This window comes from Diabrotica virgifera, chromosome 5 (assembly GCF_917563875.1).
Source record: "Diabrotica virgifera virgifera chromosome 5, PGI_DIABVI_V3a".
Lineage (NCBI taxonomy): Eukaryota > Metazoa > Arthropoda > Insecta > Coleoptera > Chrysomelidae > Diabrotica > Diabrotica virgifera.
The window spans coordinates 140155003-140178789 of NC_065447.1; the positions used below are offsets into that span (position 1 = coordinate 140155003).

The 23787-nt window shown below is 33.3% G+C and overlaps 1 protein-coding gene across 3 annotated transcripts in view; it reads left to right on the forward strand.

Moving 5' to 3' along the window:
• LOC114338316 (protein spinster) overlaps nucleotides 1–23787 on the forward strand; it is a 417225-nt gene that overhangs the window by 367599 nt on the left and 25839 nt on the right. For all 3 annotated transcript variants that reach the window (XM_050650386.1, XM_050650387.1, XM_050650388.1), the window contains exons 6-8: nucleotides 3264–3395; nucleotides 7462–7723; nucleotides 22121–22219. In XM_050650386.1, the coding sequence (XP_050506343.1) occupies nucleotides 3264–3395; nucleotides 7462–7723; nucleotides 22121–22219 (493 nt within the window). The remainder of the gene's footprint in view (nucleotides 1–3263; nucleotides 3396–7461; nucleotides 7724–22120; nucleotides 22220–23787) is intronic.

Here is a 23787-nt window from a genome sequence, read left to right on the forward strand (position 1 = left end):
TTCTATATCGTCAATAAAGTGTTGTTGCGCCGGTATATTTGATCTGGTTTGTATGAGTAATTTTGTTTCATTTGTATTTATTGCTAGCCCTACTGCTTCTGCACTCTGTTTCAACTCAACGTAGGTTTCTTCCGCTGCATTCTTTGTTCTGCTCATTATGTTTATATCATCATAGATTTGTTTGTAAGTATGATATTTCCGCTCACCGTCAACCATCTAATTACATATTCAAGAACAAGATTAACCTTTAACTACCCGCGCATAAAAGTTATACCATAACTACACGCGTGGCGTACTTTGTACGCCACAAGAAAATACACTTAAAAACAGCGGATTTGTTTAATTTTTTTTGAAAAAATACACTTGGTTGTTTGTTATAAACCTTATTCGGCATCAGTGAATACTTGGAGTTCCTTTTCAGTAAGCCAATTGGGATTTACAACTGGAATCATGGAATAACTGGATTCCATGATAAATAAAATTACTAATAAAATTTTTTTTTAAATGTTATTTTTTACAGGAGAAAAAGTATTGTTTACAAAGAAAAATATATTTTTTGCCATAATGACTAAAAAACAATTAAAATATGTACTTATATTACGACTTATAGTAATATAATCCTGGGGTATATTGTCCACCACCGGAAACAACAAATAATAAAATGTAAATTACGATCTTTCCAGAATGCCGATTATAACGAAACTAAAACCAAATTGTAAAGCACATTCCAGTGATAGGTTAGAAAAATAAGCAAGGTCAAAAATTAAATTTTTAAATATATTTCCAGTAGAATTCTTATATCTGGCGTACAAAGTACACCAGCGCGTGTAGTTAAAGGTTAAAAAGCGCTGGAGCCAGTCCGTCGCCTTGTTTCAGTCCTTGCGTTATCGTAAACGCATTAGTGATCTGTCCTTGAATACATACCTGTGCTTCTGTTTCTGTCATTGTCATTTGCACTAGTCGTATTAATTTTGATGGTATGCCAAATTCTTCCAATATATTAGGTAGAATTGTTCTATCTATTGAATCATAGGCTTGTTTAAAATCTACAAAGGGATTGTAAACGTCCATGTCATATTCCCATGCTTTGGCTAGTATTTGTTTAACTGTAAATAGTTGGTCAATTGATTGTAATGAAATGACTTTTTATTTATAATTATTGTTGTTTGACGTTTCTGTTTCCACTCCGGAAATCGTTGTCAAAAGATTATTTTAAAAAATAGTGGACAAAAATATTGTAATGATAAGATGTCTGCAGCCGGCGTTCGACAGGTCGACCGCAGAAGATCGAACGAGTGTCAAATAGTGGCGCAGCCCCCCTACGTACCATCACTAGACGAAACCAAAGGAAAGATGGCACCGAGAGTGTATTTAAGACGAGCTAGGCTAGGAGAATCATAAAATCAGTTCTTCTTGCCGTATTGAGCCAAGAAGATCCAAAAGGCAGAGATGCAATGAATTATATTGGAAGGTGGGCGCGCTCCCTATTGAAGAGGCGTTTCGTCGAGTCTGTCGTCCTAAAAGAGCTACCCCTCACAATATATCTTTTTTGAAAACAATTTTCGAAGTGGAACTTTGAAACGTCAAACCACAATAATTATGAAATATAATTTTTATTAGGTACAATCAATTATGGCTTAATTCCATATAAACATAATATTTAACTTGTGACATACCACAAAAAACAGTTACAGACAATAATACTGACCATATTGCTACAAATGGTATTCGGATTTTCTTTTATATTTCAGCACATTTTTTTCTATTATTGTTGGCCTGAACTTTCTTACTCATCTTTCAAATATCCACCACTTGATTTTTTATTATGTTATTATGTACATTATGTTGTTGGCCTATATTATAGGGTGTCCCAAAGGTAGCGGCACGGTCGAATATTTCGCGAAATGAACATCGGATCGAAAAACTGAAAAATACGTATTCAATAATTTTCAAAAATCTATCGTTTTCCCCCTGGAGGTGGAGGGGGGGTAACTTTAAAATCTGAAATGGAATCCCCCAGTTTTTATTGTATATTTGGACTCCTTACATAAAAGTAAGCAACTTTTATTCAAGACATTTTTTCGAGTTCTGCATATATGGCGCTATAATCGGAAAAAACGATTTACCGTGATAGCATAGGTAAATATAGAAAGGGTGTAATATCTCGAGAAATAGGTACACTTCCAAATGAAAAACCATAAAGCACGTGTTTAATATTTTTTAAAAACCTATCGAATCACACCAAACACAACCTCCCCACTCTACACACTGGAGGTGGGGTGGGGGATAACTCTAAAATCTTAAATAGGAACCCTCGTTTTTTAGCAGTTTTGGTTGAACTCATAAATCGTATTTTTCCGATTATAGCGCCATCTATCAACAATACTAAAAAATGTTTCCAAATAACACGTGTTTAATATTTTTTAAAAACCTATCGAATCACACCAAACACAACCTCCCCACTCTACACCCTGGAGGTGGGGTGGGGGATAACTCTAAAATCTTAAATAGGAACCCTCGTTTTTTAGCAGTTTTGGTTGAACTCATAAATCGTATTTTTCCGATTATAGCGCCATCTATCAACAATACTAAAAAATGTTTCCATTATGTTACCTACTTATTTTTTCATGAGAAATCCAAATCTGCAATAAAAAATGGGAGTTCCTATTTAAGATTTTACCCCGACCCCACCTTCAGGGGGAGGGGTGGAGAGTGATGCTTGGTTTTCTTCGCTAGGTTTTTGAAAAATATTAAACACGTATTTTTTTATTTTTCATTTAAAAGTGTATTTCTCGAGATATATAATTTAATTCAAATATAATTTAATTCTCCGTTTCTATAATTTAATTATGGTATCACGATAAATCGCTTTTTTCCGATTATGGCGCCATCCATCCACAATTCGAAAAAATGTTTCGAATAAAAGTTACTTACTTTTATGCAAGGAAGCCAAATCCGCAATAAAAACTTGTGTTTTCATTTAAGATTTTAAAGTTACCTCCCACCCCACCTCCAGGGGTGAAGTGGGGAGTTTAGTGTCATTCGATAGATTTTTGAAAATTATTGAACACATATTTTTCAGTGTTCCGATCGGATGTTCATTTCGTGAAATATTCGACCGTTCCGCTACTTTTGGGACACCCTGTATATACTGCTAGAATCATTTCCAAAAGTAAATAAAAGGAATAAATATAATCGAATTGTAATTTTTAATATTCATACAGCTGTGTTGATATTAATATATTATTTTTCTTCTTTTTTAGTCCAAGTTTTATGTACTCAACAGCTGGATTTACTTGTGTATCGTTTGTAGCAGGGGCATTATCATGGTGGGGACCTCTATTTATTGAGAAGGGAATGAGATTGCAATCATCTACAACGGTCGATTCGCAAGAGTAAGTATACATTTTGATGATACTATAAGTTTATAGATACATTTTGTTGGAATGATAGAACTGTCAATAGTATTCTTCACAATACTTGATTTTAAGGTTGTATCACATTTAAACTAGGTAATAAGTTTTCGATCTACTTCGAATCGTATTAAAGGAAGAAAAAGGAGATCTTGGTTAAATTGTTTCTGTTAATTACCAACTATCATTTGATTACTATTCAACTATCAATTCATTTACGTTACCTTGCAATCTTAATGCTAATTGGGAAATTAAACATTTAAGATGGACATAAACAATGGAACTCATCAAATACAAAGGTAAACAAGCCTGAAAACAATCTTATACGGAGGACACCAATAATTTCTCTTGTACGCTGACATAGAATTTGCAAATATCAGCGACTGGTGTAAGTTTTGAAAAAAGGTCTCGTATTAAAAAATATGTATTTACTAATTTTCTAAAATAAATTATAAATCAGTCAAGTGGGCAATGGGTCGTCTTTTGGTTGTATGCAATTGAAAGATATTTGAAACAATTTCACACGAGTTTGCGAAAAAAATTTAATTTCTGGATTAATTCTCATTAATCAAAACCTCAAGATACTAATCAACTATTTTCAATGGGAAATAAGCCACAATTTTACCAAAAAAAAAAAAAAAATTATTTTATTAACGTTTCTTATTATTTACTGCCACCGTTGAATTTGGTTGTCTTTTTAAAGACAGATCATATATCAGATGCTATGATTTTTTGTGGCGGATATTCTTGGGTTGGGTTGATTTCATGTAATCAAATGAACTATCTTTTAGTAAAGTCGTCCCAGGAACGCAATTCATCAATATTGGCAATATTTATCATTTTAAAGTCTTGTACTTTAAAATGTATAATACATGTCTGAATTGCCGATATAAATTAGTCAAATTAAATAAATTATTAGAAGAATTTTTAACTAAGCAACAACATTTTTGTTTAATTTAGTATTATTTTGTATTTTGACAGCGACAACAGACTTGGGCGTCGAAACGTTAATAAAATCATTTTTTGGTAAAATTGTGGCTTATTTCCCACTGAAAATAGTTGATTGAACTGAGCAGAACAACCCCAAGATAATGTTTTGCAAAAAAAACAGGTTTCATTGAGTTCAATTAATAAACAATATTGACGAAAATTAAAACCTGTATAAAAAATGAGATTACAAATATATTGCCAAAAATTTTATTAAACCTAGTCCATGACGCTGTTCTACAGCAATCACTTCTACAGGGTTGAAAGCCCAAGAAATGAACATCAGATCCATCTTTCAACGAAGCAAATTCAGACTGCTTACTATCATCTACCACAATTTGTATAACAAATGTTGGTTAAATGTTGGTAAAACATTTTTTAGAAAATTCAAACATCTTTAGCAATCTCTTAACAAGAAATGAAGGATTTTATTCAAAATAATGTATTTTTATCAACTCTTAAATTGTTTCTTGTTGCAATATATAATATGATTGATATAATATGATTGATTATATTTTTTTATAATGATTTTTTTATATTTTTTGATATAATGGAAGAACTACAAAGAAAACATGACGAGTTTAATATACATAAAAAGCTTAAAGAAATTACCTACACTCAGAGAAAAAGAACTCCTCACTTTATGAGAAACTCCAAAGGTAAAATAATTTTCGACTTGGATGAAAAAAAGGAAGAATGGACTAACTATATAAAAGAGCTCTTCCTGGATACGAGGCCACCACTTAACACCACAAAGTATACGAATACTGGTCCTAGTATTTTAAAAGCGGAAGTAGAGAAAGCCATCAAACAGAGCAAAAATGGGAAATCTCCAGGCCCTGACCAAATACCATCAGACTGGCTCAAACTTCTGGATGACGACAATGTCTCACAACTAACAAACATTTATAACCATATATACGAGACTGGCATGATGCCACAGATATGGTTAGAGTCTACATTTATTCCACTCCCAAAAAAGTCTAATACATCATCATGTAAAGACTTTAGACTAATTAGTCTCATGAGCCACTCTCTCAAGCTACTTCTTAAGATAATTCTTAATAGAATCAAGCAGAAATGTGAAGAGACAATGGGAAACAAACAATTCGGTTTCAGAGAAGGATTGGGAACAAGGAAAGCTTTGTTCTCAATGTTAACATTACTTCAACGATCATGGGAAGTACAGAAACCAATTTACGTCTGCTTTATAGATTTTGAGAAGGCGTTTGATAGAGTTCAACATGATAGGTTGTTTGAATATCTAGAAATGATTGGAATAGACGATAAAGATCTGAGACTTTTACAACATCTATATTGGAATCAAGAAGCTTCTATTCTGGTAGACGGCAAAGAAACAGACAAAATTTGCATTCAAAGAGGTGTCAGACAGGGTTGTGTGTTATCCCCAACTATGTTTAACGTATACTCAGAAATAATTTTGAATGAAGCCTTGGAAGGACAATGTGGAGTTCGAATCGGGGGAGAAACTATTAACAACATCAGATATGCAGACGACACCGCGATCATGGCTGAAAATATCGAAGATCTTCAATTCCTTATAGATTGAGTCACTAGAGAATGCTCCAATAACGGACTTAACATAAATGCAACAAAGACAGAGTTACTTGTGGTTAGTAAACAAGACGTCGGCCCTATGAACTAATTGTCAATGATGAATCAATAACAAAAGTTAACCATTTTAAATACCTAGGATGTTGGATAAACGAGACACTAAATCCGGATGAAGAAATTAAAACTCGTATAGAAATTGCAAGAGGAGCATTTATGAAACTTAGATCTATTCTGAGCAACTCTCAGCTGAACTTACAACTAAGAATCAAGTTCCTAAAATGTTATGTGTATCCTTTATTACTATATGGATGTGAAACCTGGATCATGAAGGTTAACATGATGAACAAATTAGAAGCCTTTGAGATGTGGTCGTATCGTAGAATGCTCAGAATATCTTGGGTTCAACGCATTTCAAACAGAGTAGGTCAAGGCGAAGGTGACTTAATGAAGATGATAAAAAAGAGAAAACTTGAATATCTGGGGCATATAATGAGAGGTAGCAGATACAGGATGCTGCAGTTAATACTCAATGGAAAGATCGACGAAAAAAGAGGAATTGGTCGAAAGAAATATTCATGGCTCCGAAACCTTCGTCAGTGGACTGGCTTATCAGCAGATCAATTGTTACATGCCGCACAAGATCGATAACGATATCGGCAAATTGTTATGGAAGCTACCCACGCCTAAAAATTTGGGCACGGTACTTAAAGAAGAAGAAGATATTTTTTTATAGATTTTGCAATTTTAATATTTTCTAATTTAATATTTAATAAAATAAAAATAAAGTAACCATATCATTTTATAGGGACTAAAATTTGGGGGGGGGGCGAAATATTTTAATATTGAATTTTTTAATTAAAAAAAGTATGGGGGTTCTGCGTTGCCATGATATAATTTTACTGTAACACCGCAACGTAATAACAACTTAATATCATTTAAAGGGCAGCACTAATACATTGTAAGTAGAAAATACTGTTGATGGAATTGTCATTCCGAAAATGTCGTGTGATGTAGTCCGAAAGGTCTTTTTGATAAATATACCTTTTATAAAAGATTTTTAAATAAATTTTTGTGATCTTCGGTGTACAGCAGACTATAAGAAATTCATTTCCTTGTGGATTTAAAAAAAGAATCGAGATATGGCTAGAATAATGTTTATAATTAAACAAAAAAAGGATAAAGTCATCCACAGCAGATGTGCAGCGCATTTGGTTAGGATAGTTGAAAGATTATCATCTGTATCAAATAAATAATAAAAGAATAATTTGTTTGAACTGATAGTGAGACCAAATCACTTTATTGAAAATATATTACAGGAGAGTCGCGAGGTATAATCCATTTTTAAATATTTGTATATGTTCACTTCTTCAATTTCCGACGCTGTATAAATACGACGACTCATACTGATTTTTTTTTTCAAATTGTAATAACTATTTTTTAATGTTACCGATAATCTCTGACCTTATAAGTTCTAATTATTTTTCAGCGTTGCATTGAAATTCGGCGTCATATCGATGTTGTCAGGACTAATAGGTGTCCCTTTTGGCAGCTATCTGGCTCAACGTTTACGCCCTAAATACAGCCGTATAGACTCCAATATATGCGCTTTTGGTCTACTGATGTCAAGTCCGTTGGTGTTCTTGGTAGCTTTAACGGCCAGGCAAAATGCGGCTTTGTGTTTCACGCTCGTCTTTTTTGCCGAATTCTTCTTGAATCTCACATGGTCCATCATCGCCGACATCTTGTTGGTAAGGAATAAAATGCTTTGTGTCTGGTAATCGTTGTAGGTGTATATTTATTTACTTTGCAGGTGGTTATTAAAATTGACTATAGTAAATCAGATTTAATATTTAAAAAATATATCGAATTTTCGTGACTACGGAATACATGATTTTAATGGTAGCCATAAGTTTAGTTAACTACAGACTTTATTTTTAAAGTATAGATAAACAACGTTTTTCAAAATCAGCGATGTTGCCTCCATAAAATTTTCAACGGTACTGATAAGAACGCAAAGAAAACGAGTTTACATTTACATATATAAATAATTTATGCTAGTTGACTATACAGTTATAAATGCATTCTTTCTTTTAGCTATGTTCTTATGAGTAAGTTTCAAAATTATTATTAGACGATTTAGACTAGATTTTTTTGTATTTTGAATCATTATGTTTACTACAAAGATTTTGATACATGTAAGAATTGGCAACAAAATCTGGAGGAACTAAAATATGGAGGTTCAAAGAGAGACAGATTAACCCCTAAAAAATGGAGAAAATATAAAATTCTTCGATGCTCAGATATATGCTTCGATACTCATAAATAATATGACTGATATCTTCAAGTTTCACAGTGTGAAAGCGATTCAACTCCATTCCTCTGTCTACTACTTATATACAGGGTGTCCCAGACTAATTTATCCAGGTTATATCTCTTAAATGAATAGAGATTTTCGAATGGGACAAAAACTGATCTATTCCATTTGTAATACACTTTAATATGGCGTAGAAAAAACATCACCTAAATATCCATCCCTTAGTTACATGATGCTATTAAAAAAATTAAAGTTAGGGGTTGTAACTAAAGGATGAATATTTGGGGATAATTTTTTTCTACGCCATATTAAAATGTATTACAAATAGAATAGATCAGTTTCTGCCCCATTCGAAAATCTCTATTCGTTTAAGAAATATAGCCTGGATAAATTAGTCTAAGACACATAATTATTAACAAAAATAAACTGATATTTTCTTGATTACTTACGAACCGATTTTATTTTTAAAAAATCTGTTGAATAGACGGTAGAAGACCACATTCAAACTATAAAAAAATGTAGAGTGCCATTAAAAATTTTAAAGTACTAAGGGATGTAACTAAGGGATGGATATTTAGGGGATGATTTTGACCCCATATTAAAGTGTATTACAAATGGAATAAATCAGTTTTTGTCCCATTCGAAAATCTCTATTCGTTTAAGAGATATAGCCTGGATAAATTAGTCTGGGACACCCTGTATACATACATATATACGCGTATACATATATACATTTAGATATACTTTTTCGTCAAAAGGACTATTTCTTGTATATTCCAATAATACACACCATCTCATATCTTTCTGATTGTTCGTTCCCGTATTAGTGGGTTTGTTTGTCGTCATTCCTATTTTGTCTACTTTTGGAAACTTCACCGTCCTTATTTCCTAATTTTATTTAATAAATAATATATATAAATTTAATACCAATATAGAAATCATATCCTCACTATTATGATGAAATCGTCACCAGAAAACATCTTGGATTATACAGTGATGATGCGCGTTAATAACCGGCAAAATAACGCAAAAGATGGAAAACATAAGGTTGTGAGATAAAAAGAAATTTATCGATAGAAACCTATAAATTGACATGATATTGATTGTTTCCCACCTTTAGACGTATCAGAGGAGTATGTCATCTAAAACTGTCAATGTCACAGTGGAGTTGCCAAACTCGTCCGATACGTCTACGTCTAAAGGTGGGAAACAATCAATATAATGTCAATTTATAGGTTTCTATCGCTAAATTGCTCACCTCTACTAGTTTTATCTCAGAACCTTATATGTTTTCCGTCTTTTGCGTTATATTTTGCAGGTTATTAGCGCGCTCATCACTGTAATTGTTTGCGCATACAATTTCTACAAAATCCTGTTACAACAAATCCATTGTTTATTTTCTATATTACTCTACATATTGAAACCATAATTGAATATTGTTTCAGTATTGATGGTACAACTGCTGCAATCTTCGGTGCACTTGCAGCATTGGCAGGCTTAGCAGGTGTAGGTTTAAGCTTATATTTGACTCATGCCCTGCGAGGCAGATTTCCTGCAATAGATCCAATTATATGCGGTGTGGGTTTATTCGCATCCGCCGTACTTTTCATGGTTATTATTTATGCCATACCAATGGGATCAGTATTATGTTACTTCCTGTTGTTTTGGGGCGAAGTTGGCATGAATTTGAATTGGGCGATTGTCTGTGATATAGGACTGGTAAGAATTAAACAATTTAGCTAATGCATTTTATAAAAGTATTCTGTAAATCATTAAAAGCACATTTTATTAGTCTTTAAAACCCGTTGTCTATGGAAATAATATTTATAATAATAATATACACACACCGGCAAACTTAGCGGAACACCTTAAAAATGGGACATGTTAGATGTCTCGAATTTCCTAAACCTGTTGTCCGATTTGAGTGATTTTTTTAGTATCTTATAGCCTTATTATTTAAGAATATCAATGTAATAATATTGTTGCTAGACAGTTAAATGTCATTTTATACCGGGTGTAACAATCATACTGTGTTTTTCCTTAAAGTTCGGAACACTCTGTTGAATATTATAGCATAGATAAAGTATAGAAATTAAAGCACAATTAACATTTTCTTTTTTGATTCATTTGATTATGTTGGATAATAAAAAAGTTGGGTATGTTAACAACTAACCATGTTCTTCATCAATACAGAGTGATTCTAAATTAGTGCGACAAACTTTAAGGGGTAATTCTAAATGAAAAAATGTTGACCGTTTGCTCTGTAAACTCCTCCTCTTCAGTCGTTTCCTCATTGCTGAGTGTCGTGATTTCCTATAATACGAGCAACTATCTCTTTCCATCGGCTTCTGTCCTGAGCTTCCCTCATGGATTCTGTAAACATTTGTCCGCAAATGCTTCGTTGCGGAGATACGTGATGTTGAATTTTTTCTTACAAACTGACGTTTTATTTGTTGTTTTAAAACCGGTTGAGATATGCAAATGAAATTTGGTTGGTTTTAAGGGGTAGTTATTGCGCATATTTTGACATACAATTAAGAATTTTATATTCATCATTGTCGTGCATACATATTAAGAATATAAAATTCTTAATTGTGTGTCATAAAAGGCGCAATAATTACCTCTTAAAACCTACCCAGTTTCATTTGCATATCTTAACCGGTTTTAGAGCAATACATAAATCGTCAGTTTGTAAGAAAAAATTGAACATCCCGTATCACGGAAACGAAGCATTTGCGGACATATGTTTATAAAGCAAACAGTCATTATTTTTTCATGCAGAATTGCCCCTTAAAGTTTATTGCACTTATTTAGAAACACCCTGTATTGATGAAGAACATGGCTAGTTGTTAAACTACCAAACTTTTTTATTATCCAACATAAGAAAATGAATCAAAAAAGAAGATGTTAAGAAAGCCTAAGGCTACAAATGAGTTTTAATTTGAATATTTTATATATGCTAGAATATTCCACAGGGTGTTCCGAACGTTAAGCAAAAAACACAGTATGATTGTTTCACTCGGTATAAAATGACATTTACCTGTCTAGCAACAATATTATTATACCGATATTCTGAAATTATAAGGCTATAACATACTAAAAAAATCACTCCAATCGGACAACTGGTTTAGGAAATTCGAGACATTTAACATGTCCCATTTTTAAGGTGTTCCGTTAATTTTGCCGGTGTGTGTGTTATAATAAATTCTAGTATAAATGTTTTCCTTTCATAGTTGGGTAGATTTGGAAACACGTATGACGGCGTCACGCATTACTTGACCAAGCGCCATTTCTTTAAAATCGGGATTAAAACGAATTTTGGTGGCAAATAGCTAAAACTATCAAGGAAAAATCCCTGTTGTTGTCATGGTAACGGTCACCAAGAAAAACAAAGTTATTGGGACCGTGCAACTTCGGCAAAGCGACCTCTATTTCTACGCTCTCTACTTTTATTCGCACTTTTAATTATATTGGCCAATTATATTAGTCCTGGTTGCTGGATAATTGTCAAGGCCATAGTCCAAAAAAATAATAAGAAGAAAAAATAAGATGCAGGTTATGTTATGCAAACGTAAACAATTGTATGTAGTAAATAAAATTAGTTATTAAAATGCAGTACTGCAAGCAAAATACAATTAATTAAATTTACCTTTATGTAATAATTGCATATCATATCAATATTGTGGAGCAATATATAATTTTTCTGCTTCAATGACAGAAGGTATGAAATATACGTCAATTTGACAATTTCAATTGACAATACGAATTATTTAAGATAGTTGCAATATTTCTCCGCGACTCGCGCACGGTCGTTTCTCGTTTCCCTTCCAAGTACTTGCACACCGCGAATACCAAGGAACAATCTGTCTATGAAGGGCTTTTTGTTTTGCATAACAAGACTTTATTCTTAACGGCCATTTTTAGTTTTCCAATAGTAGACTAAGCGCCATTATTATTGGTCTTTGTCTAGTTATGCTAAATTAGGCTGTTTGAATAGAATTATCCTGGTGTAATGCGCAATCCAGTATTACATCGTACGTAAATCAAAGTAACTGTATTGTTATTCGTTATTGTGTATTATCCGTTAGTAAACTTCCAAATTGATGAATCATCTTAAAAAATGGGCGGGTTTCAATCGAGAACAGAAAAAATGGTTGTACTCTGTTCATTACAGACGGTCAATCACAGAAGCAGAATTTCTTGCAAAAGAAACAACTGTGGCAAAAATGTAAAAACTCCGAAGAAGTGAAAAATCCAGTGAGTTTTTCTTTATACAGGGTGCCTCAAAAGTAGCGAAACGGTCGAATATTTCGCGAAATGAACATCGGATCGAAAAACTGAAAAATACGTGTTCAATATTTTTCAAAAATCTGTTGAATGACACCAAACACAACCCCTCACTCCACCCCCTGGAGGTGGGGTGGGAGGTAACTTTAAAATCTTAAATGGAAACCTCCCAGTTTTTATTGGGGTTTAGGATTCCTTGCGCAAAAGTAAGCATTTTTTATTCGAGAGATTTTTTCGAATTGTGGATAGATGGTGCTTTAATCGGAACAAACGATTTATCGTGATACCATAGCTAAATTATAGAAACGGTCTAATATCTCGAGAAATGCACTTCCAAATGAAAAACTAAAAAATACGTGTTTAATATTTTTCAAAAACCTATCGAATATCACCAAACATGACTTTTCACCCCACCCCCTGGGGGTGGGATGAGGGTAACTTTAAAATCTTAAATAGGGACCCCCATTATGTATTGCAGATGTGGATTCCTCATGAAAAAATAAATAACATTTATTCGAAACATTTTTTAGAATTGTTGATGGATGGCAGTATCATCCGAAAAATACATGGACGTATAAATAAAGATGGGCCGGTTTATTTACATCTTTGCTTGAAGTCAGGAGATTGTCACAGTCATAGGCACAAATCCTTAATTTGACGTTGTCATATCATTTTGTTTTCAAGTAAATATTCAAAATAATTTTCAATTTTTAGTATAATTTACTTTTAATTTATCAATCAAAATATATTACTTAGTTACTAGAAACCATTTCTAAATATACTTATTTCGCAACCAAGGAATTAAAATAAAAACATTAATTTTTTAATTATTAAATGAAACTATATTCTGATAATTTTAACTATTTGTGAAACTTGGCACCATTGGTAATATCAACCAATCATCGCGCTTTCAAGAATAAGGAACATGGAGTCGTCTTTGTTTACGTTTGTGTTGATAATTTCAGAATTTCCTTATTTGTGACATTTAAGTGAGTTTGTTAGCGTATTTTGACTTTGAATTGAACAATCGTAATCGTTAAGTGTCCTAATCATGGTGCGTAACTGTGTTGTATGCAGAAAAACTGCATATTTACATCCAGAACTGACATTTCATTCCTAAGTATATTATCAAGTATTGTATTATAAACAACATCCATTGGCGTAGCACAGGGATATGATATTACTTAATCCTTGAATTGAAATAAAATAAATAAAACTTAATTTTGTGAAATAAAGTAGATTTTGTAGTAATTATAAATACATTTATTCATTTATTTATTTATTCTAATCTACAATATAGTTTCTTACTCCATTGAAATGTTACATTTAGGGTTGCATTTCTTAGGAGTCAATTTTATTTTTTTAATGTGTAGGGGGTTCAGTAGAAGCTTAAGTTCAAGTTTTTGGGGTCGCCACCCTTGTCCCCCGGCCGCCATATTGGAAAAAGGGGTGCAAAGGGCTTTCGCGCTGTATCTTCTAAACTACCAATCCTACAGAAAATTTAATTACATATAAAATGTAGCAAATTAAATTTTCTACAATTTCATATCTATTACTTTTTATCGTCAAGTGACCAACAAAAAAGTTATAAACAAAAATAAGAGATTAGTTTGTAAGAAGTTTCCTTTTGGAGGTTATAACTTTTTTTTGCGTTCATTTCACAATAAAATAACATCATAGTGATTTTGTAGAGGATTTTTAAATGAACAATTTTCACTATAAAGTTGTTTAATTTTATTTATTATCTAGGTTTTACAGAGCTCCAAACTTGACCAGATTCTCGAATTCTCATTGGAATGCAATAAAAACAATACTTTTCTATCTATATATTTAGGCGAGCGGCATTAACCGTTATGTCGACCACTAAAATCAAATTTAAGGTGAATGACCAATTTTGGTCTATTTTTATGTTTTCGAGGTCGCTTTATCTAGAGTTGGTGGAACATGTTCAAAAATGAAATTTTATACAAAAATGCCAAAAATCAATTTTGATGATTTTTCAAATTTACCTCGCTGTATCTTTGCTCGCTGTAAATATTTCCTTTTGAAAATTTTACTGTGTCATCTTTGAAGTATGTAGATAACAATGAAATTTGTGCAAAATGTTTAAGCAGATTAAAAAAGGAGTTGTTAATTTTTAAACATTTTGTCATCATATTTCGTTATTTCATGTTTACTTAAAAAAGTTGAGTGACAAACTTTTTAGTTTTTAATTTCAACGAACACAACAATAAAATATAATTCAAGAAGAAGTATTTTGGAAAATTTTAAGTCAAAATATACAATAGGAAAAAAGTTATGTTACTTTATAGACAAGCGGCACACTCCAAAAAACGCTTATATCTCGAGACCCTGACCACGGTGTGGTGAATGGCTAATTTTGATCATACTTTATTATTTTGATATCAAAAATCGTTTTTTGCTCTTCTTAATAATTTTGCATTTTGCGGTTGCGTCATTCTTCTTCTAAACCGGCGAATTTGTCCTCAAATAACTTCTTGGGCCTTTTCTATATATGATTAGGGTTATAAGTTTTATAGTGGTAGAAAGTCAAAAACAGATTAACAATAGCATAGGAATGTTAAAATCATAATAAATTGTATGAATAAAAAATATATATAGATAGAAAAGTAAGCCTAACTTTTGTTTTTATTGTATCCCTATGATCATTCGAGAATCTGGTCAAGGTTGGAGCGCTGTAAAACCTATATAAATAAATAGAATTAAACAACTATATAGTGGAAATTGTTCGCTGAAAAACCCTCTACAAAATTGCTATAATGTTATTTTATTTTAAAATGAACTGAAAAAAAGTTATAACCTCCAAAAGGAAACTCGTTAAAATTTTTTTACATATTTTTGTTTATATCTTTTTTGTTGATCACTTGACGATAAAAAGTAATAGAAAAAAAAATTATAGAAAATTTAATTTGCTACATTTTATGTTAAATTAGATTTTCCGTAGGGTTGGTAGTTTACGAGATATAGCGCGAAACCCCTTTGCACCCCATTTGCAAGATGGCGGCCGGGGGACAAGGGTGGCGACTCCAAAAACTTGAACTTAAGCTTCTACTGATCCCCCCTACACATTAAAGAAATAAAATTGACTCCTCTAACAAATGCAAGGTAGAGCTTAAAAATGTAACATTTTAATGGACTATCTATAAATATATCGATTCGACGAAATATAATATGCAGGTTCCCAGTAAAGAATCAACAGCTGGATATGTGGTTATCTATATTCAGCTTAGGCCGCACCTACATTGGATCCGATTTTCTCCGATCAGATCAGATCCGACGTCGGAATAGAAAATAAACCCATAGTATTAAATGGGGGTGCCTACATTAGATCCGTTTTTCTCCGATCAGATCAGATCAGATCCGACGTCGGCCGACGTCGGAATAAAAAATAAACCCATAGTGTTAAATGGGAGTGCCTACATTGGATCCGTTTTTCTCCGATCCGATCAGATCCGATATCGGCCGACGTCGGGAGTAGCTTCTCCTATTCTCATCGAGAAGTGTTTGGTTTCATTCCGATTGGTTGCAAGTTGAGTTGCAATTTTAGTTGCAAGTTGGTTGCAAGTTGGTTGCAAATTGTTTGCAAGTTGGTTGCAAGTTGGTTGCAAACTGGTTGCAAACTGGTTGCAAACTGGTTGCAAACTGGTTTCAAACTGGTTGCAAACTGGTTGCAAGTTGGGGGTTGCAAGCTAACATGTTTAAATATATTCAATTCATCATCTCCTTAACACATCTTCATCGGAACTCATTGTCGGTGGTCGGTGGTCGGAAGATTACTGAACCAATGTAGGCACCCTCGCCGGAAAACCGGTATGATCGGATCTGATCTGATCGGAGAAAGACGGATCCAATGTAGGCACCGCCTGTCGGATCGGATCGGATCTGATCTGATCTGATCGGAGAAAATCGGATCCAATGTAGGTGTGCACTTAAATAAAGAATAAATAACCAAAACTATCAAAACTATACCAAGACCAATAATCATCATTTATTCAAATAAAAAAGTTGTTTCAAATACCTTTCAATTATTGGAAGGTACGCCACTGACAAAGAGGGAAGTGTCACAGTCTATCGCCTCGTCTCTTTCTCCGCGTCTATAAACTGTTCGGCTTCAAATTTAAGCAAGCAGAGAGTAGAGCATGCCTAGTCCATCTTTATTTATACGTCCATGGAAAAATACGATTTACTAGCGCCATCTATCAACAATTCTAAAAAATGTTTCGAATAAATGTTACTTGTTCTCTCATGAGGAACCCAAAACTGCAATAAAAACAGGGGTTTCTATTTAAGATTTTAGAGTTGTTACCACCCAGCACACCTCCAGAGGGTGGAGTGGGGGTAGTGGGTGGTCTCATTCGATAGGTTTTTGAAAAATATTAAACACGTTTGTTTTGGTTTTTTATTTGAAAGTGTATTTCTCCAGATAGACCGTGTCTATAATTTACCTATGGTATCACGATAAATCATTTTTTCCGATTACAGCGCCATCTATTCTTCTTCTTCTTAACGTGCCCTATCAAGTCCCCTTGACGTTGGCGATTAACATGGCGAAACTGTCTCTATCTCGAGCTATTCTAAATAGGTGTTCTGCTTTCTTTATTCCTGTCCACTCCCGCATATTCTTCAACCAAGAGGCCTGCTTTCTACCAATTCCTCTGCGTCCTTCTATTTTACCCATCATAATAAGTTGAAGAATATTATACCGGTCTCCCTTACTACGTGTCCAAAATAGGCCATCTTTCTATATTTGATGTTGTCAAGCAGCTCGCGGGTAGCATTTGCTCTCTTAGGGACTGCCACATTTGTCAGCATAGCCGTCCATGGTATTTTCAGTATACGTCTGTGCAGCCACATTTCAAAGGCCTCCAAACGGTTAATGGTGGATATTTTTAATGTCCATGCTTCGACACCATACAAGAGGACTGACTAAATGTAGCATTTAATCATGCGCTTTCGAAGTTGAAGTTGCAAGGTATCATTACAGAAGAATGACCTCATTTTTAAAAATGTCGTGCGGGCTATCTCGATTCTACATTTTATCTCTGTATCTGGATCTAGTTGTTCAGTAATATGGCAACCAAGATATTTAAAACTGGGTACTCTTTGAATTATATGACCATCAACATATAACCGTGAATCTTGATGGGCCAAACTGCTAAATACCATGTATTTTGTTTTTGAACAGTTTATATTTAGGCCAAACTCTCTTCCCACTGTGTCAATGGCATTTAAAAGGTGTTGTAATCCATTTATATCATCACTTAAAATAACTGTATCGTCTGCATATCTGATTGTATTTATCAGAATTCCATTAACTTTCACACCCCATTCCAAATTATGCAGCGCTTCCTTAAATATTCTATCTGAATATAAATTTAATAACAGTGAGGACAGTATACAACCCTGTCTGACACCTCTTTGTATTTTGTATATTTCTGTTGATTTTCCATTTATGCAAGCTGTCGCTGTTTCGACGCCAGTATAATTTTTCTATGATTCGTACATCTTGACTATCAACTCCTTTATCCTTTAATATTTTAATTAATTTGTGATGTTGTACTCGATCAAAGGCCTTCTCATAATCAATAAATACAGCAAAGACGTCTCTCCTTTGATCTCGGCATTTCTGCAATAACACATTTAGTGCAAAGAGTGCGTCCCGGGTTCCCAGTCCATTTCTGAAGCCAAATTGTGTTTCATCCTGCTCTTCTTCACATTTCTCCATCTATCCACAATTCGAAAAAATCTCTCGAATAAAAGTTGCTTACTTTCATGTAAGAAATCCAAATCTGCAATAAAAACTGGGATTTAAGATTTTAAAGTTACCCCCACCCCACCTCCAGGGGATTGAGAAAGAGAGTCTTCCTCAGCTGATCTGCTGTTCACGTGGGCTCAAAATGGTCTGACTCAGCCATGTTGTCTTTATAAATTAATAAAAGAATTTAGATGTGATTCTATTCACTGTGCCCTATATCTGTGGCTTTTGCCCAGTATTCATGTTTTTTGTTGTGTTGTTAAGCAATTGCTCTTCTATGAAGGTATTTTAAGAGGACGAAGCTCTGATGATGGCACGTTATGTGTTGAAAGTACTTAGCTGATATAAAATATATTTTTTACACACTATCAAAAGTTTTTTGAAAAGATACACCTGTTTGCCGTTTTGACCTTAATAATTTCTGCCCAAAAATTCCGCCCGGCACCCTTCAGATTTGTTTAAAGGGGACATTTTTGAATAGGAATCCGCAAAGAAACCGAATCAGAAATTTTTTCAGATGGGAGTTGTGTCACCACGTGGACTATGGGAACTTGGAAATTAATTTCAATGACATTATATTATATTATTAAACATTAATTGGTTCAATACTTCAATGCAATCAATTTGAACTTTTTATGATAAAATTAGTGAAGTAGTCAGTATTTTGAATATATGTTTTGAATCTATTAAAAATACGACTGCCTATATTGGTTGCAAAAAATTATCAAATTGATAATATACAGTGTGTCGCATTTAAGATGATGACACCCCTATATTTCGGCTATCAAAATATATACAGATTTGAAATTTTCACTTTTTTGTGGTTCACTTTTTATGGTTCACATTTTTTAAGATAGTCAACTGAAATTTAAATTTTAAACGCGGCCTACTGCGAATCCACAAACAGGGTGAATTTTCGATATGCGATTCGATTTGCTTCGCGTTAGAGATATCGAAAAAAGTTATTTGGATTAGTTGTTCCAAATATTATTATAACCCCACATACCAAATTTTATGACAAAATTCGCACTTTTCTTTTTTTTCGGTCATTGTAGTCAGGATCCTAAATCCTAAAATTGGCTGTCCCGAGATGCTTCTTTCCACTCAGATATTAAAAATTCTGCCTCTGCCATTCAAAAGAACGACAAAAATACTATTTAAAACTAAAGCCAAATCATACTAACATAACCTAAAATTTTTTTGAAAATTTCTAAAATATTTCCTGGGCCCAATTTTCAGTATAAAATCAGGCTGTTTTGTATTCAAAAGATACATCTTCTTGAATTTTTTCAGATTTTTTGAAGCAAAATTGAGCCGAAAAAAAAATAAAACGTAAAAATTCTTTTTTCCGTTCAAGAGGTTCTAGGACCTCTGGGAAGCTAAAAATTTGCATGAAGGCATAATTTTATATCCTTTATCGAAAACAGAAGTAGCGGGGCTGATCGGTGCACTTTTGACCATCTTATCCCGCTATAGCCTTTGTATGTTTACGTTGAGAAAACGTAGTTATCAACTCGAGCCGGCAGAGGCGCTAGTGTTGCCAGTTTTCTGTGGGAGTTGGATGTATTATAGTCTATAGTATTTGGTAAGAGCAATCAACCAGCTCGACTAAAATGAAGGTCATCAATTTTACTTTTACACTTTTTACACACTTAGTTTAAAGTTATTTCTGATCACCCACGTATATGCATTTTATGTAAATAAATATTATTTTTGTAATTAATGTTTTTATTTTCTTAAAATATTCATATAATTTAGAAGAGTTGCTTACATATGAAAATTATCTATAATAATTACGAGAAATTAAACCATTATTTACATTTATTAGAGCAAACGTTATATTTAACTTGTATCTAGATAATATAACTATAATGATTTACTGCTATTCTTCTTAATTTGTATTTTAAGTTCCATAATTTACGAGCGTAGGCGCAAAATTTCGGACCAGTGTTTTTTAAATGCATGAGAAAATTAATAAATACTTTTGAAAAATTTAAACGCAAAATGAAAGATTACATTATTGCCGAGGGCTAAAAGTCCCTTAGAATAAGAAAAAAAAGATTGTGTGTACTTTGTACGCACGTAAGATGTTATACTTCTATTATATGATTTCAACGAAATCAATATACCGTAAACAGTTTATTTATATTTTATTTAAATATTAAACTAATTTTAATACTTACTACTTTCCAAAAATTTTTATTAAAACAATACCAAAAATTAAAAAAATAAAAGAATAAAACACACACAAGCACATTGAAAAATGCCACAAGGAAAAGATTTCTGAACAATAATTGATGCCAAAAATTTTAACTAAATACGTATTTTCTGAAAAAAATATATAATAATTATACTTACAATCATAAAATGTATAAAAAAAAATAAAAACTTTCATTGGGATCGAACCCGCGTATAGGGCTGTTAGATTGGAAATCAAAGTTCTTTGCCATTTGACAGATCATTTTAACACCCAATCAGAGCCTGTATAACGTTTCAGCTGCGCCCAGGACCAAGACTTTTGATGAATTCGCGCACATATACATTTACCCACAAACGCGCCTAAAGAAGTACAACTTCAAAAAGTTTCTTTTGAATGAGATATTTGAAATTAAAAATCACACTCTTTCTCTTCTTTCACCCCTGTAACTTAACTGTAAAATAGCAGTAGCTATCCTTAGTAGGAACAAGCCACGACTAATGGAAGCTTTCAAAGAAATTAAAAAGCCCCCAAAAGTGGGCTTAAAATAAACGAAGAAAAGACGAAGTACATGACCGTCAAAAGAACACCTGAAAATGAAAATTATATCACAATAGAGACAATTATACTATTATTGAATGTGTGGATGCCTTCACATATCTGGGCACAGAAATCAATCAGAAAAATTTCATAAGTAGCGAAATTAATGCACGTATTTCCAGCGGGAATCGTACATACTATGCTAATAAAAGATTGATGACATCGAAATTATTATACAAAAGAACCAAAATGACTATCTACAGAACATTGATTAGACCCGTAGTAACCTATGGTTGTGAAACCTGGGTAATGACGAAAAGGGATGAAAGGAATGTCCCAACTAAGCACATTCGAGAGGTATATGGCTCGGTGCTAGAGGAAGGTGGTACATGCAGAATCAGGAGAAATAAGAGGTTAATGAATTGAATGAAGGTTACGATATTGTAATATGTATGTGTGAAAAGTCAAAGACTGTCATGGTTGGTACATGTGCAGAGACAAGACGATGAAAACAATCATCAACAAAGAAAATATTACAATGGAAGGCGAAAAAAAAAGAAGGCCCAGAACGAGATGGTTGGATGGCGTTGAAGTTGACCTGAAAACCATGAACATAAGACAATGGAGAAGAAGGGAAGAAAAGAGATCCGAATGGAAGGACATAGCCAGACAGGCAAAGACCCATCCAGGGTTATGATGCCAAAAGAAGAAGAAGAAGAACCTATTAGAATCCCTCAGCCCTCGGTAATAATGTAATATTTCATTCTGCGTTTGAATTTTTCAAAAATAATTATTAGTTTTCTCAAATTCAAAAAAATATGAATGCATTTAACGAGCATTGGCCCGAAATTTTCCGCCGACGCTCTTAAGAATTGTTAACATACTGATAAAAAAGTGATATTAGTAATATTATTACCTTTAAGTTAAAAGATATTTTTATGATTACCGTTTAAATCAAATTCTACATTTGTGTTTGAATTTTTTCTATTTAGAACGTGTTTCGTTAAATATTAATACTTGATTATTTTTAGTATGTGGTTTTACCAACAAGACGATCCTCTGCGGAAGGTTTCCAACTTTTGTTTTCACATGCTCTTGGAGACGCTGGCAGTCCCTATTTTGTAGGCGTGGTAAGTTTTTATTTTCATTTCATTAAATATCTTTAAATTATATTATGCAGTTGGAGCAGGTGGCCTAATACAAAAGGAACAAGCAATTGCACTTCGTAAGTTCTAGATTTTCACGCAACGTGACCGGAAGCAGACATGGAAGTCGATATTTTAACTCTTCGTGTAACTTTCCGTCGATTGATATACGATTTCACTAATTTTTAGTCATGTTGGCCAAACTTCCGGTCAAAACTTTTTAACCGGAAATGACATCAAAACCGGAACTAAATATTCGAGCTCGACTTTGTACTATCATAATTTACACTATATTTCTGCGACTATAAAGTGGCACGTCCGATTACACCTTTTTAACCGGAAGTGATATATAAACGAGAAGAATATATTTATTCTCGTCTTGCTAAGGCCTACTGAGCTACAATTATATCAATTTCCAACGTTTCTCAGCCTGAAAATCTTTCTTCGGCCTTTGCTGTTTTTACCGTTGGTCTTTTCTCTTATAATAAGTCTTAGTATTTCATACCTATCCCATTTGGTAATAGTGGCAAATATTCTATTTTTTTCACAAATAGTTCTTCCCAATACTTTTGTAGTTGACTCAGCAATTGTAACTCATTTAATCCACGTCGTTTTCATTATTTATGTCTGTAGTACTACATTTTCTAATTTCTTTATATGTTCGATTTCTAGTGACCAGTTTTCCATTCCACACAACTAAGTAGAGAATACATAATATTTTAGGGCCCTTATCCACAGTTCCATAACTATGTCTAGATTAGAGAATATCGTTATCATTTTTACAAATACGTGTCCTTATTTCTCGACTTTGGTCATTGTTCTCATTTATCGAGGTTACTAGATATTTTTAGTTAACCCTTTCTACTTGTTCCCTTCGATGACTAGACTCCCTAGTATATGTCATTTTGTAATGATCATGAACTTTTCTTCACGTTCATTTTACGTGTTGCTCTATTTACTAAATGTGATAATAATAGTGATTCTAGACTGTCAGCTAAAATAACGGTGTCATATATGAATCGTATGTTGTTTAACTTAGGTTTGGGACTGACTACACGTGGTGTACAACTACTAATTCACCCCAAATCGGTCAGAGTTACTCAGCTTCACTGCTAAAATTCACATACAAATACTACAGCTCACTGATTGTTTGGTCACAGTATTAAAAACAAACAGTAGTGACACTCTCGTCGGCTCCTTGAAGTTTTTGAAGTCTCGTTTTGTAGAGGCAGCCATCTTGTTATCTGTCATCTGAGGTGGAAAGTTACGACCAGACTGGTCATTGAACAATTTTACTGGTAATCAGAATTACTAAAAGCCCTATTGTAGTACCAAAACCTACAAGATTGAAAGCCATTGAAAATATGCAGAAGCGAAGTGAGTTCTACGACTTTTCGCCAGAATCAGTCTGCCCGGAAAAATGCACAACTTCATCAATGCCACAGAGTGTCATCACAGTTTTTTAAATATACTGGGTTATGGTGCCCATAGGAGAAGCTGTATCAGCGATAAGTGTACAAGCTAGGAAAGGTCTTGTCACGTTACAATCAGTG